This window comes from Salmo salar, chromosome ssa14 (assembly GCF_905237065.1).
Source record: "Salmo salar chromosome ssa14, Ssal_v3.1, whole genome shotgun sequence".
Lineage (NCBI taxonomy): Eukaryota > Metazoa > Chordata > Actinopteri > Salmoniformes > Salmonidae > Salmo > Salmo salar.
In genome coordinates, this window is record NC_059455.1 from 504676 (window position 1) to 521795 (window position 17120).

Consider the following 17120-nt stretch of genomic DNA (forward strand, 5'->3'; position numbering starts at 1 on the left):
TAATGCGTGTGTGAGAACACACCTTTCCTGAAGGAAGGAGCAGCAGGCATCCTTGACATTCTGCAGCTGCAAAAAGCTGGCTCCAATCAGCAGGGACTGGACGTTCTGCTGGTCGATGGCCACATGGCCATTATACGCAAAATTGATCAAAGCTTCAAGTGCACTGCCAAGGGGGAAAAAAGAAAGGACACCTGATGTAAGGGAGCAGTACTGTGGCCCAGTACAGAAACAACCCCCCCGATTAGTTACTTTGGCAACACTTTACTTGACAACCAAAGTCATAACACTGGCATAACCATGTCATAACAGCTGACATAACTTATCATTAGCTGTTATAATATGGTCATAACATTGTCTTGACATATTTATACTTGTGACATATATTGTGTTCATTTATGGCTGGTTATGATACCTACATTAATGTCAAAACCTACCACACAAGGCAACACATTCCATTATACCATAGCTTGCGTGTCAACAGTATGTTTATATTATATATAATCTTCATACATCATTATAATTGCACACACATTGACATCAGACATGCCCCTACCCCAATGTTCTGTTGCTGATAACTGGGCTAAACGCAGCAGCAGATTTCAGGAGTAGGACAAGACACCGTCTTTTTGACTGATATAAGGGTTGTATGTGATAGGCCTATCTGGCTTACATGGTCATTATACTTCTTGACAGTGTCATTTTCAACAAGTTATTTCAAATATGGATGAAAAAGACATGAATTCATGAAGACATGAATGTTCTTTGGCTTGCAAGCCTCCCCGTTTTTCCTCCAAACAATGATGGTCATTACGGCCAAACAGTTCTATTTTTGTTTCATCAGACCAGAGGACATTTCTCCAAAAAGTACGATCTTCTGCAGTTGCAAACTGTAGTCTGGCTTTTTAATGGAGGTTTTGGAGCAGTGGCTTCTTCCTTGCTGAGCGGCCTTTCAGGTTATGTCGATATAGGAATCGTTATACTGTGGATATAAAAAAAAAAAAAAAAAAATAAATTTGATATAGATACTTTTGTACCTGTTTCCTCCAGCATCTTCACAATGTCCTTTGCTGTTGTTCTGGGATTGAGTTGCACATTTTTAGTATTTCTTTTAACAGACGCTCTTATCCAGAGTGACTTACAGTAGTGAATGCATACATTTCATAATTTTTTTTCCCCGTACCAAAGTACGTTCATCTCTAGGAGACAGAATGCGTCTCCTTCCTGAGCGGTACGACGGCTGCATGGTCCCATGGTGTTTATACTTGTGTACTATTGTTTGTACAGATGAACGTGGTACCTTCAGGCATTTGGAAATTGCTCCCAAGGATAAACCAGACTTGTGGAGGTCTACACATTTTTTTCTGAGGTCTTGGTTGATTTATTTTTATTTTCCCATGATGTCAAGCAAAGAGGCACTGAGTTTGAAGGTAGGCCTTGAAATACATCCACAGGTACACCTCCAATTGATTCAAATGATGTCAATTAGTCTATCAGAAGCTTCTAAAACCATGACATCATTTTCTGGAATTTTCCAAGCCGTTTAAAGGCACAGTCAACTTAGTGTTTGTAAACTTCTGACCCACTGGAATTGTGATACAGTAAATTTATAAGTGAAATAATCTGTCTGTAAACAATAGTTGGAAAAATTACTTGTGTCATGCAAAGTAGATGTCCTAACCGACTTGCCAAAACTATAGTATGTTAACCCGAAATTTGTGGAGTGGTTGAAAATCGAGTTTTAATGACTCCAACCTAAGTGTATGTAAACTTCCGACTTCAACTGTATAACAATAAAAATTAATGATTCATGATTTTGATTGGTTGAGAAAAGCTACCTACCTGTCCATCTAACCCCACTCCCAGGACACATTCATTACTATGGAATGGAATTAAATTATTGAAACAATGTTGCAAATGTCGGACAGACAGACAGCAGGGTTTATACAAATCTTCGCTATTGAAAATGAAATGTTAGTTTAAAAGAAATGTGAGAATGTCTAGATGCTTTTTATAGTGGAGATGAAGTTTATAATTTGCCTAGCTGGGCTTATTAGACAGTGGATTGAGCAGTCAGATGGAACAGAGTAAATAGGCATGTTTTTGTTGTTGTAGTATTTTACCCCCTTTTTTCTCTCTCATCGCTGCAACTCCCCAACAGGCTCCGGAGAGGTGAAGGTGGAGTCATGAGTCCTCTGAAACATGACCTGTCAAACCGTGCTCCTTAACACCCGCCAGCTTAACCAGGAAGCCAGCAACACCAATGTGTCAGAGGAAACACTAAAACTCGTGACAGGGGCTAGCCTCGCTCTTTAGAGAGCGATGAGCCAAGTAAAGCCCCACTGGCCAAACCCTCCCCTAATTTACAGCTGTACTGCTGTAAATAAAGTAAATACCTTTTCTATAAAATTGTCTTTTTTGAAGTTCATTCCCTCTTCGACGCACCTGCAAGCTATCTGGAAGCTAGCCCAATGATTACAATTGTGTACTTGCATGAAACAATGAAATGAATCATAGGGCTGGGCATTATGGCCAAAATATATCACGGTATTTTCCAAATTTGTTACAGTATGGCGGTATTTGACAATATTTTATGTTTTTGATTAAAAGTACACAATTAGATTTCTGAGTAGTGTGTGACCCTAGCGAGGCAACACATACATTCTAAGTGATTTCAACGAGTCTTTCTCCATTCTGATTGTTTTATACTGTTCAATTCAACTTCAAACAAAAATAATTACCTGCATTTCTGCACTCATTTCAGCACTCATTTCCACACTGCTACGTAGGGCTGCACAATATGGGCAAAAAAAGGCCTTATTTTTAACCAAATGTTGAACTTGCAATTTGACTTGCGATTTATATCAAAACACTTGGGTGAACTGTTGGAATCATGGAAATTGAATGTTATTCTAATTCTATAGTTAGAATATAAATAATAGTGGGCACTTTGAATACAGTGTTGTTTCAAATCAATCTTTGTCACATGTACAGAATAAAACAAGTGTAGACCTTACCATGAAATGCTTACTTACAAGCCCTTAACCAACAGCGCAGTTCAAGAAGCGTAGGGGTGCAAAGGGTCGGAAACTTCAAATTTCCATGGGAAGTTAAGCCCGGGAATTTGGGGAATTTTGCTTAAATTCATCAAAAACGTTAGCTTATAACAGTGAACCCCTTTTGGTCGATACACATTAGGCAATTCTATGTCTTGTGGCATATTTTGGTTAGACTATCCCCAATTCAATGGAATTGCAACACTCTGCCTGCACAGCGCATTCTTCCATCACATGTACAGCTGATTCTCAAGATCTTGCACACTAATGAGATGCTATTGAGCTCACACTAACACACTGTCTGAGCCAAGGACTACATGCTTTCTGGTAAGTTTCGGTTACAATACAGGGTGGGGTGAATATATTTGATATGACATACATGATTTTTTGTTAACTAGTAAATAGTAGCCTACAGAAGTGTGTTTAAATCATTTCTAACTTGTTAACCTGTTAGGGCTAGGGGGCAGTATTGACACGGCCGGATAAAAAACGTACCCGATTTAATCTGGTTACTACTCCTGCCCAGTAACTAGAATATGCATGAAATTATTGGCTTTGGATAGAAAACACCCTAAAGTTTCTAAAACTGTTTGAATGGTGTCTGAGTATAACAGAACTCAAATGGCAGGCCAAAACCTGAGAAGATTCCATGCAGGAAGTGGCCTGTCTGACAAGTTGTGTTTCATCTTGGCTCTTTTTATTGAAGACTGAGGATCTTTGCTCTAACGTGACACTTCCTACGGCTCCCATAGGCTCTCAGAGCCCGGGAAAAAGCTGAACGATATCGAGGCAGCCTCTGGCTGAAACACATTATCGCTTTTGGCAAGTGGCCGATCAGAGTACTATGGGCTTAGGTGCGTGCCCGAGTCGACCGAATGCTTTATTTTATTTCGTCTGTTTACCTAAACACAGATTCCCGGTTGGAATATTATCGCTTTTTTATGAGAAAAATGGCATAAAAAATTATTTTAAACAGCGGTTGACATGCTTCGAAGTACGGTAATGGAATATTTTGAATTCTTTTGTCACGAATTGCGCCATGCTCGTCACCCTTATTTACCCTTTCGGATAGTGTCTTGAACGCACGAACAAAACGCTAATGTTTGGATATAACTATGGATTATTTTGAACCAAACCAACATTTGTTATTGAAGTAGAAGTCCTGGGAGTGCATTCTGACGAAGACAGCAAAGGTAATAACATTTTTCTTATAGTAAATCTGACTTTGATGAGTGCTAAACTTGCTGGGTGTCTAAATAGCTAGCCCTGTGATGCCGGGCTATCTACTGAGAATATTTCAAAATGTGCTTTCACCGAAAAGCTACTTTAAAATCGGACATATCGAGTGCATAGAGGAGTTCTGTATCTATAATTCTTAAAATAATTTATGCTTTTTGTGAACGTTTATCGTGAGTAATTTAGTAAATTTTTTGTAAATTCACCGGAAGTTTGCGGGGATATGCTAGTTCTGAACGTCACATGCTAATGTAAAAAGCTGGTTTTTGATATAAATATGAACTTGATTGAACAAAACATGCATGTATTGTATAACATAATGTCCTAGGTGTGTCATCTGATGAAGATCATCAAAGGTTAGTGCTGCATTTAGCTGTCTTCTGGGTTTTTGTGACATTATATGCTAGCTTGAAAAATGGGTGTCTGATTATTTCTGGCTGGGTACTCTGCTGACATAATCTAATGTTTTGCTTTCGTTGTAAAGCCTTTTTGAAATCGGACAGTGTGGTTAGATTAACGAGGGTCTTGTCTTTAAAATGGTGTAAAATAGTCATATGTTTGAGAAATTGAAGTAATAGCATTTCTAAGGTATTTGAATAACGCGCCACAGGATTCCACTGGCTGTTACGTAGGTGGGACGATTTCGTCCCGCCGGCCCTAGAGAGGTTAACAATTTCTGCAAGTTAGTTTTTGCTACCATGTGGGTTTTAGCTTGCTTGAGCCTGCTAACTGAGGAGTGTTAATTCACTTGTTTCCATACGTTTCATTTTTTTGAAATGTATCTTACAAAGGAGTTGTTTAATGTAACTGCTTAACTATTTATCTGTACATGGAATTGCAATTTTTTTCTTCTAATCTTTACAGGAAAATGCCACGGGCACAATCTGATGTGTGGAGACATTTCACTGCAGCTAACGTAGAAGGAAAAGCTGTGTACATTTGCAAATACTGTGCCAAATCATATGTGAAGAATGCAACAAAGATGCAGAATCATCTGGCCAAGTGCATACAGTTTCCTCAGCGCTCACAACAAGTAACCTCTGACAAAAGTCCCTTCACCTCTATTTGAGGTGAAAATGATGAATCAGACACCTTATCGATAGCAACAGCTCATGGTCCTCCTGGAATCAGAAGTTTTTTTTACTCAATGGAGGAACGTAGTCAGAGAAATGCTGATTAATGTCTTGCTCGAGCTGTGTATGCAACTGGTTCATCTCTGATGCTCACAGACAATGTGTAAAGGAAGAGATTTCTGAATGTTCTTCGCCCAGCATACACCCCTCCAACCAGACACACTTTATTTACTAATTTGCTGGATGCAGAGTTCAACAATCAATCAAATGTATTCATAAAGCCCTTCTTACATCAGCTGATGTCACACAATGCTGTATAGAAACCCAGCCTAAAACCCCAAACAGCAAGCAATGCAGGTGTAGAAGCACAGTGGGTAGGAAAAACTCCCTAGAAAGGCCGGAACCTAGGAAGAAACCAAGAGAGGAACCAGGCTATGAGGGGTGGCCAGTCCTCTTCTGGCTATGCCGGGTGGTGATCATAACAGAACATGGACAAGATGTTCAAATGTTCATAGATGACCAGCAGGGTCAAATAATGATCACAGTGGTTGTAGATGTTGCAACAGGTCACCCGTTGGAGTGGTGTTGTCATCATGTTTGACAGTCTCCTGGAGGGGAAGGAGTCTCTCCAAGAAATGGCCATATCACAGTCTGCCGATATGGACAGCCCCATCAAGAGGATCCTCCTGGATGATGTATTTTGGAAGAGAGTGGTAAGCAGCTTAAAACTCCTGAAATCTATAGCAGTAGCCATTGCACGGATTGAGGGAGACAATGCCATCCTGTATGAAGTTCAGACTCTGCTTGCAGTCATAAGAGAAGAAATCCATACTGCCTGCACACTTCCCTGTTGCTCCAAGCAGAGGAAACAGCAGTTCTGAAATGCGTCAAAAAGTGTGAAGACTTCTGCCTGAAGCCCATACACGCCACAGCGTACATGTTGGACCCCAAGTATGCTGGCAAGAGCATCCTGTCTGGTGCAGAGATCAACAAGGCCTATGGTGTCATCAATACCGTGTCTCACCACCTTGGTCTGGATGAGGGCAAGGTTCTTGGCAGTCTGGCGATGTACACTTCCAAGCAAGGGCTTTGGGATGGAGATGCAATATTGCAGTCATGCCAACATATCTCATCAGCCACCTGGTGGAAGGGACTTTGTGGATCTGAGGTTCTTTCCCCTGTTGCCTCCATCCTCCAAATCACACCAACATGAGCCGCCTCAGAGTGCAACTGGTCCTTGTTTGGGCATGACACACCAAAGCACGCAACAGGCTGACCAATACAAAGGTTGAAAGATTGGTGGCCATCTGGGCAAATTTGAGCCTTTTTGAGCCTGACAACGAGCCATCCTCAACAAGGTTGGAAAGTGACAGTGAAGATGAGGCCTCAGTCTGATGTTCAAGAAGTGAACATTGAGGAGGTCCAGGGAGAAGACAAGGAAGCCTGAAGACAACCAAAGCTATAGTTTCTAGACTATTATTTTACAGATGTATGTTGAAAACGTTTTTGGGAGATACGATGGATCAATGGGGATCATTCAATATTTCCTTTCTTTTGTTGTTCAGTGAAATCATCTCATGTGAAGAGTCAACTCATGTAATTCAAGTTAAATTCGTAACGAAATCGTTTTTTTATTTCTATTGGAAGGATTTAATCATTTGCAATTATATCTACTTAAGGTAAAAGGTTTATGTTTCTGTCTCCATATGATATTGTAAATCTATCCGATGCAAAAAACATCGACACTTAAATGGTATTAATATTAATTTATATACATTTCCGTTAATTCCCATATATTCACACGGAAAGTTTCCACCTCTGAATATTCCCCAAAATGTGCAACCCTAAAGAAGAGTTAAGAAAATATTAACCCCAAAAAATAAAGTAAAAAATAAAATAAATTGTAAAAAGTAACACAATAACAAGGCTATATACAGGTGGTACTGGTACCGAGTCAGTGTGCGGGGGTACAGGTTAGTTGAGGTAATTTGTACATGTAGGTAGGGGTGAAGTGACTATGCATAGATAATAACGACAAGTAGCAGCAGTGTACAAAACAATATGGGGGGTATGTAAAGTAATAGTCCGGAGGCCAGTTGATTAATAAATCAAATAGTTGACATGACAACTAATTAAAATGCCAAGGATGACATGGTAGGTACCAGAGTGTTGTTCATTGTTTCCTAGGGGACCCTACAATGTTTGGCTACATTCAATGTTTTTTCATGTAGCCAACATATTCATGCTTAACCTATTCCTTTTGATTTAGAAGATACTGTTGCACAAACAACATGCTGATTTAGGCCTACACCATCACTGGTATCAGGCTGTACATCTAGCTACATTTTCTCTGACTCAGTACATTTATTAGCTAGCGGCTATCACGATTTAGCTAAAACTTGCTAAGAAAAGACAAACTAACTGTTTGCAGACATAAACAAACTAAGTGTAATTATAGAACACTTGTGGACTTACATTAAGAAGCAAAGTGGAAGCAACAACGTCATCTACATTGTCGCATGTGCTGCATTGACCATGCAGACTGAACGCAAGAGAGCTCACATCGATAACATTCGTAGCAGTCTATTTACCACCACAGTGCGCAATAGTTTTCAAGCCCAGCCACATACGACGAGCGTCAGAGGATTCAAGTAGGATTCAAGTAGGATTCAAGACTGCACTCAACGAGCTGTATAAGGCCATAAGCAAACAAGAACATGTGGATCCAGAAGCGGCACTCCTAGTGGCCGGGGACTTTAATGCAGGCAACCAAATCCGTTTGAACTGATTTCTACCAGCATGTCATATGAGCAACAAGAAGAAAAAAAAATAACTCTAGACCAACTTTACTCCACACAGAGACACATACAAAGCTCTCCCTCGCCCTCCATTTGGCAAATCTGACCATAATTATATCCTCCTGGTTCCTGCTTACAAGCAAAAACTAAAGCAGGAAGTACCAGTGACTCACTAAATACAGAAGTGGTCAGATGACGCAAATGCTAAGCTACAGGACTGTTTTGCTAGCACAGACTGGAATACGTTCCGGGATTCATCCAATGGCATTGAGGAGTATACCCCCTCAGTCACCGGCTTCATCAATAAATGCATCGACGACGATGACGTCGTCCCCACAGTGACTGTACGTACATACCCCAACCAGAAGCCATGGATTACAGACAAGATCCGCACCAAGCTAAAGGCTAGAGTTACGGCTTTCAAAGAGCGGGACGCTAATCCGGACGCCTTTAAGAAATCCCGCTATGCCCTCAGACGAACCATCAAACAGTCAAAGCGTCAATACAGGACTAATATTGAATCCTACTACACCGGCTCTGACGCTCGTCGGATGTGGCTGGGCTTGAAAACTATTACGACTACAAAGGGAAACCCAGCCACGAGCTGCCCAGTGACGCGAGCCTACTGGACGAGCTAATTCCCTTTATTGCTCGCTTTGAGGCAAGCAACACTGAAGCATGCATGAGAGCACAAGCTGATCCGGACGACTGGGTGATCTCGCTCTCCATAGCCAATGTGAGCAAGACATTTAAACAGGTCAACATTCACAAAGCTGCAGGGCCAGACTGATAACCAGGATGTGTACTCAAAACATGCGCGGACCAACTGGCAAGTGTCTTCACTGACATTTTCAACCTCTCCCTGGCCGAGTCTGTAATACCTACATGTTTCAAGCAGAGCACCATAGTCCCTGTGCCCAAGATAGCGAAGGTAACCTGCTTAAATGATTACCGCCCCGTAGCACTCACGTCGGGAGCCATGAAGTGCTTTGAAAGGCTAGTCATGGCTCACAACACCATCATGCCAGAAACCCTAGACCCACTCCAATTCGCATACCGCCTCAACAGATCCACAGATGACGCAGTCGCACTCCACACTGCCCTTTCGAAACACCTATGTGAGAATGCTATTCATTGACTACAGCTCAGAGTTCAACAACATAGTGCACCACAAAGCTCATCACTAAGCAAAGGACCCTGGGACTAAACACCTGCAACTGGATCCTGGACTTTGACGGGCCACCCACAGGTGGTAAGGGTAGGCAACAACACATCTGCCACGCTGAACTTCAACACTGGGGCCCCTCAGGGGTGCGTGCTTAGTCCCCTCCTGTACTCCCTGTTCACCTACGACTGCTTAGCCAAGCACACTCCAACACTGTTAAGTTTTCTGATGACACAACAGTAGTAGGCCTGATCACCGACAATGATGAGACAGCCTATGGGGAGGATGTCAGAGACCTGGCAGTGTGGTGCCAGGACAACAACCTCTCAATGTGAGCAAGACAAAAGGAAATTATCACGGACTATAGGAAAAGGAGGACCGAACAGGCCCCCATTAACAACAGGGCTGGAGCGGGTCGAGAGTTAAGCTCCTTGATGTCCACATCGCCAACAACCATGGTCCAAACACACCAAGACAGTCGTGAAGAGGGCACTACAAACCCTATTCCCCCTCAGGAGACTGAAAAGATTTGGCATGGGTCCCCCGAAGTTCTACAGCTGCACCATCGAGAGCATCCTGACCAGTTGCATTCCCGCCTGGTATGGCAACTGCTCGGCATCTGACCGGAAGGCAATACATAGGGTAGTGCAAACGGCCCAGTACATCACTGGGGCCAAGCTTCCTGACATCCAAGACCTAAAAATTGTCAAAGACTCCAGTCACCCAAGTCATAGACTGTTCTCTCTGCTACCGCATGGCAAGCAATACCAGAGCACCAAGTCTAGGACCAAAAAGCTACTTAACAGCTTCTACCCCCAATCCATAAGAGTGCTGAACAACTAAACTAATCAAATGGCCACACGGACTATTTACATTGAACCCCAGGCCCCCTTTGTTTTTACACTGCTGCTACTCGCTGAATATTATCTACAGTGAGGGAAAGAAGTATTTGATTCCCTGCTGATTTTGTACATTTGCCCACTGACAAAGAAATGATCAGTCTATAATTTTAATGGTAGGTTTTTTTTGATCAGTGAGAGACAGAATAACAACAAAAAAATAAAAAAATGTCAAAAACGTTATAAATTGATTTGGATTTTAATGAGGGAAATAAGTATTTGACCCCCTCTCAATCAGAAAGATTTCTGGCTCCCAGGTGTCTTTTATACAGGTAACGAGCTGAGATTAGGAGCACACTCTTAAAGGGAGTGCTCCTTACCACAGCTTGTTACCTGTAAAAAAAGACACCTGTCCACAGAAGCAATCAATCAGATTCCAAACTCTCCACCATGGCCAAGACCAAAGAGCTCTCCAAGGATGTTCGGGACAAGACTGTAGACCTACACAAGGCTGGAATGGGCTACAAGACCATCGCCAAGCAGCTTGGTGAGAAGGTGACAACATTTGGTGTGATTATTCGTAAATGGAAGAAACACAAAAGAACTGTTAATCTCCCTCGGCCTGGGGCTCCATGCAAGATCTCACCTCGTGGAGTTGCAATGATCATGAGAACGGTGAGGAATCAGCCCAGAACTACACGGGAGGATCTTGTCAATGATCTCAAGGCAGCTGGGACCATAGTCACCAAGAAAACAATTGGTAACACACTACGCCGTGAAGGACTGAAATCCTGCAGCGCCCGCAAGGTCCCCCTGCTCAAGAAAGCACATATACATGCCCGTCTGAAGTTTTCCAATGACCATCTGAATGATTCAGAGGACAACTGGGTGAAAGTGTTGTGGTCAGATGAGACCAAAATGGGGCTCTTTGGCATCAACTCAACTCGCCATGTTTGGAGGAGGAGGAGGAATGCTGCCCATGACCCCAAGAACACCATCCCCACCGTCAAACATGGAGGTGGAAACATTATGCTTTGGGGGTATTTTTCTGCTAAGGGGACAGGACAACTTCACTGCATCAAAGGGACGGTGGATGGGGCCATGTATCGTCAACTCTTGGGTGAGAACCTCCTTCCCTCAGCCAGGGCATTGAAAATGGGTTGTGGATGGGTATTCCAGCATGACAATGACCCAAAACACACGGCCAAGGCAACAAAGGAGTGGCTCAAGAAGAAGCACATTAAGGTCCTGGAGTGGCCTAGCCAGTCTCCAGACCTTAATCCCATATAAAATCTGTGGAGGGAGCTGAAGGTTCGAGTTGCCAAACGTCAGCCTCGAAACCTTAATGACTTGGAGAAGATCTGCAAAGAGGAGTGGGACAAAATCCCTCCTGAGATGTGTGCAAACCTGGTGGCCAACTACAAGAAACGTCTGACCTCTGTGATTGCCAACAAGGGTTTTGCCACCAAGTACTAAGTCATGTTTTGCAGAGGGGTCAAATACTTATTTCCCTCATTAAAATGCAAATCAATTTATAACGCTTTTGGGATTTTTTTGTTGTTATTCTGTCTCTCACTGATCAAAAAAACCTACCATTAAAATTATAGACTGATCATTTCTTTGTCAGTGGGCAAATGTACAAAATCAGCATGCGATCAAATACTTTTTTCCCTCACTGTATGCAGTCACTTTACAAATTACCTCGATTAACCTGTACCCCGGCACATTGACTCGGTACCGGTACCCACTGTATATAGCCTCGTTATTGTTATGTAAATGTCATGTTACTTTTTGATAGATCTGATTTTTTTTTTTACTTTAGTATATTTAGTAAATATTTTCTTAACTCTATTTCTTGAACTGCATTGTTGGTTAAGGGCTTGTAAGTAAGCATTTCACACTAAGGTCTACACCTGTTGTACTCGGCACAGGAGACAAATAAAATTAGATTTTGTTTGATTTCTTGTTTCATACAGGTACGCATGCATATTCATTGGGGTGCTTCGAGGAAGGAATCAACTTAACTTTAATATGTAACTTTTTGGGTGACCCGACCAAATTCACATAGAAATGTATAGTTACAGATCTGACATTCTCATTGAAAGCAAGTTTAAAAAGTGGTAGATATGTTCTATGTGTGCTATTTCTATGCTTCCAGTTCTTCCTTCTAGTTTTTGCGTCTTTTACTTTCGGTTTTGTACACCAGCTTCAAACAGCTGAAAATGCAATATTTCACAGTGGTTTAGATTGTGCATTGATTCTCTACATTATACTAGCTTGTTTTGTCACAGACTGAAATTAGGGGAACTTTTAGAATTTTTGCAACCAGGAAATGGCGGAGCGATTTCTGCATAGTGCATCTTTAAAACAGGTCCATTTTACAGAAAAAGCATTTTGCCTACTTTGTTGAACATTTTGGAACATGGTTTGCATTGTTAGGTTATCAGCTTGACAGTTCAGCAGAGAATTTGTGAATTGTCAGAATAACGCACTTAAATTACTTGAAACATCCTGTGTGCACGACTTCAGCGATTTATTTTCAAAAGGATGGCGATAACGTTGTAACTGATTTTAAATGTGTTATTACAATGATTAATATTGGCTAGGGTGACGGGTTGTTTCTGGTCCGGCCAATACACCTGCGCTTTGAACATCTCATTCCAAATGGGCATTAATATGGAGATGCTTCCCCTTTGCTGCTATAACAGCCTCCACTCTCAGCGCTGCTGAGTAAGTAGGCTATAGGGGCCTTACCTAGGGTCCATCCCTTGCATTACAATCTCATCTTGCTTGCACTCTACCATGTCATTCGTAAACATGGCATGGAAGTAAGGGATGGAGGCAGCCAGAACAATCCTGTGGGCGCTGAACTTGTGGTCTCCAACCTGTAAGGGCGATACAAGCAAGTGATTTAGTCCAGACATGGGTCAAATACATAGCCTGTCAAATACATGTTCCATACGGTAGAATGGAACAAATGGAATAGCATCAAAAGGGTGCATCCTCCAAGCTAAATCAAGCCCACCTCAAGTGCATTCATTTGACAGAATTGTAATACAGTTGAAGTCGAAAGTTTACATACACTTATGTTGGAGTCATTAAAACTCGTTTTTCAACCACTCCACACATTTCTTGTGGACAAACTATAGTTTTGGAAAGTCGATTAGGACATCTACTTTGTGGATGACACAAGTAATTTTTCCAACAATTGTTTACAGACAGACTATTTCACTTACAATTAACTGTATAACAATTCCAGTTGGTCAGAAGTTTACAAACACTAAGATGACTGTGCCTTTAAACAGCTTGGAAAATTCCAGAAAATGATGTCATGACTTTAGAAGCTTCTGACAGGCTAATTGACATCAGTCAATTGGAGGTGTACCTGTGGATGCATTTCAAGGCCTACCTTCAAACTCAGTGCCTCCTTGCTTGACATCAGGAGGAAAAAAAATAAAATCTGCCAAGACCTCAGAAAAAAAATTGTAGACCTCCACAAGTCTTGGGAGCAATTTCCAAACGCCTGAAGGTACCACGTTCATCTGTACAAACAATAGTACGCAATTATAAACACCATGCAGCTGTCATACCGCTGTCACCATGCAGCTGTCGTTCCACTCAGGAAGGAGACGCGTTCCGAACATACTTTGGTGCGAAAAGTGCAAATCAATCCCAGAACAACAGCAAAGGACCATGTGAAGATGCTGGAGGAAACAGGTACAAAAGTATCTATATCCACAGTAAAACGAGTCCTATATCGACATAACCTGAAAGGCCGCTCAGCAAGAAAGAAGCCACTGCTAAAAAAAGCGCCATAAAAAAGCCAGATTACGGTTTGCAACTGCACATGGGGACAAAGGACGTACTTTTTGGAGAATTGCCCTCTGGTCTGATGAAACAAAAATAGAACTGTTTGGCCATAACGACCATCGTTATGTTTGGAGGAAAAACGGGGAGGCTTGCAAGCCGAAGAACACCATCCCAACCGTGAAGCACGGGGGTGGCAGCATCATGTTGTGGGGGTGCTTTGCTGCAGGAGGGACTGGTGCATTTCACAAAATAGATGGCATCATGAGGCAGGACAATTATGTGGATATATTGAAGCAACATCTCAAGACATCAGTCAGGAAGTTAAAGCTTGGTCGCAAATGGGTCTTCCAAATGGACAATGACCCCAAGCATACTTCCAAAGTTGTGGCAAAATGGCTTAAGGACAGCAAAGTCAAGGTATTGGAGTGGCCATCACAAAGCCTTGACCTCAATCCCATAGAAAATGTGTGGGTAGAACTGAAAAAGCGTGTTCGAGCAAGGAGGCCTACAACCCTGACTCAGTTACACCAGCTGTGTCAGGAGGAATGGGCCAAAATTCACCCAACTTATTGTGGGAAGCTTGTGGAATGCTATCCACAACGTTTGACCCAAGTTAAACAATTTAAAGGCAATGCTACCAAATACTAATTGAGTGCATGTAAACTTCTGACCCACTGGGAATGTGAGGAAAGAAATAAATCACACTACTATTATTCTGACATTTCACATTTTAAAATAACGTGGTCATCCTAACTGACCTAAAACTGGACATTTTTACTAGGATTAAATGTCAGGATTTGTGAAAAACTGAGTTTAAATGTATTTGGCTAAGGTGTATGTAAACTGCCGACTTCAACTGTAATCAGAACTTAATGTCACCTTTAACCATTGCTTTCCCCTTGGCGACACCAACATAAGACTATTGTATTCATTAGCAGTGGTGTGAAGTACTTAAGTAAAAATACTATAAAGTACCACTTAAGTAGTTTGTTATCTGTACTATACTATTTATATTTTTCAAGTTTTACTTCACTACATTCCTAAAGAAAATAATGTACTTTTTACATGACACCCAAAAGTACTCATTACATTGTGAATGCTTAGCAGGACAGGAAAATGGTCCAATTCGCGCACTTATCAAGACAACACATGGTTATCCCTTCTGCCTCTGATCTGGCGGACTCACTAAACACACCTTTTGTAAATGATGTCTGAGTGTTGGAGTGTGCCCCTGGCTATCCATACATTTAAATTTGAGCAATTCCATTTACGTTTGCTACTTCAGTATATTTAGAACCAAGAACTTAGACTTTTACCTAAGTAGTATTTTACTGGGTGACTTTTACTTTAGTAACTTTGTATTAAGGTGTATATATACTTTTACTCAAGTATGACAATTGGGTACTTTTTCCACCACTGTTCATTAGGCTACTTATTTGAGAAATGTGTTTATTTTATATGAAAAACTATAAAATCAAAAGAGGCATCTTGCATGAGGTGGGTGCACTGACTGTTAGTCCTAAACAATACCAAGGTCAAGGCATGAAGTTGCCTTCATGTAGGGCAGGTCGTGTTAAAGAGAAAGTGCACTAATGGAAGCCAGAGTGAAGGCTCGCTGGAGGTAATGCATTACAGATAAAGATGATATTCCCAAGGGCTTCAGAATATGGCCCAGTAGATATGTAGGCTACAGGACAGTACACTGCAGCTTATCATAATGATGGTGCTTATTAATAGGGCAGGTGCATCACATGGGAGGGCCAGAAGAGCGAATAAATAACTGCTGTTTCCATGTTCCCTGACAAACGTCCTACTGACCACCTGCAATGTGAACTTTTAGTTGATGCTGCAGGTGTTAAAGCCACAGATTTTAGGACAATTGACAGTCAGCTCGAGGTTTGTGAAGATACGGGCAATGGCTGGCTAGTCATGTTAATTTGATTCAAGAATACCGCAATCTGAGATAACAATGGTCAGTAGTCCATATTTGTCTGAAAGCAAGGCATACTGGACTAGCTACGTTATATTATTCTAATTCAGCAGGGCTGTGTATTGTATACGTTAGTAAGCAGTTGGCTAAGTCTTGCTTGAGAGGCCATTGCTATAGCTAGCTAGACACCAGGGGTAAGTTACTCAAAAAACAAACAGTCAAGATGATGTAAGTACTAAAGATGACCTTTACGTTTTAGGTAAACGTACACCCAATTAACGTTAACTCGCTAACGTTAGTGTGCTGCTTCGCAATCACAGCAAAAACATTTTTTTTTTAGTAGACTTCCGTAGGTGCTAACAGTAGTTCTCTCTACAACCCAATAACGAACGAAGTAAAACTCCCTCTGGCTAAAGCTTTTATTGGTTCTTCCAGACGTAGGGTGAGTCTACTAGCAAGTTGGGCGGCCAAATCGTGGATAAAACTACCATGACAATTGAAAGGGAAGGGCTAAATGTGTTAGATAACTAACGTTACTTATTTGCCACGATAACCGCGACTTCTACATTCATATAATGTTTTACAGTCAATAGCTAGCTATGCTGCTTAGCCAATAACTTACCTAGGCTAGAGCTTTATATTTACAAATAGAAGGCTCTGCAGCTAGCTAGCTAAAGTTAGTTAGCTTGCCTCAATTCTATTGCTAGCAAGACAGCTAGTTAGCCGGCTAGCTATTTTCTCAAAGTAAGTTACTGTAGTGCGCTTGGCTAGCTACTAGGCTAACTCCACACATACCTTCAGGGTGACATCGCAGAGTTTCCCTTGCCTTCTGATCTCCTCCATAACAGCATATCCACGACCTGGTAAATCGTGGACTGAAAAATGCATCAAATCCTCCAGTTCTTCATATATCATATCACCCATCGTCATTGAGGAAAAGGGAAATTACGAATTTTGAAAACGCCTAACAATGGGGAAGTGACCAACTCGAGACACCGTAGTCGGAAAATATTCTCCAATCCACTAGTATTCTGCCAGCAACGCAATTTATGACGTTCAATTATATGGTAATAAGGAAACCTTCAAAATAAAAGCCTGCATTTCAAAACATTGCAATGTGAATTTCATTCAACTGAACAGTGTCTTCTGCATTTAACCCAAACCCCTCTGAATCTGAGAGGTGCAGGGGGCCACCTTCATTGTTAGTGGTTAACTG

The 17120-nt window shown here is 41.6% G+C and overlaps 1 protein-coding gene across 2 annotated transcripts in view; it reads right to left on the bottom strand.

The window, feature by feature from the left end:
* Positions 1-16915, bottom strand: part of klhl18 (kelch-like family member 18) — a 98243-nt gene extending 81328 nt beyond the window's left edge. The window contains exons 1-3 of one of the 2 annotated variants that reach the window (XM_045693785.1): positions 16700-16915; positions 12919-13049; positions 23-163 (exon numbers count right to left, since the gene is read on the bottom strand). In XM_045693785.1, the coding sequence (XP_045549741.1) occupies positions 23-163; positions 12919-13049; positions 16700-16834 (407 nt within the window). In that variant the 5' untranslated portion in view covers positions 16835-16915. The remainder of the gene's footprint in view (positions 1-22; positions 164-12918; positions 13050-16699) is intronic. The other variant, XM_045693786.1, reaches the window with a different exon arrangement.
* Positions 16916-17120: the final 205 nt, after the last annotated feature.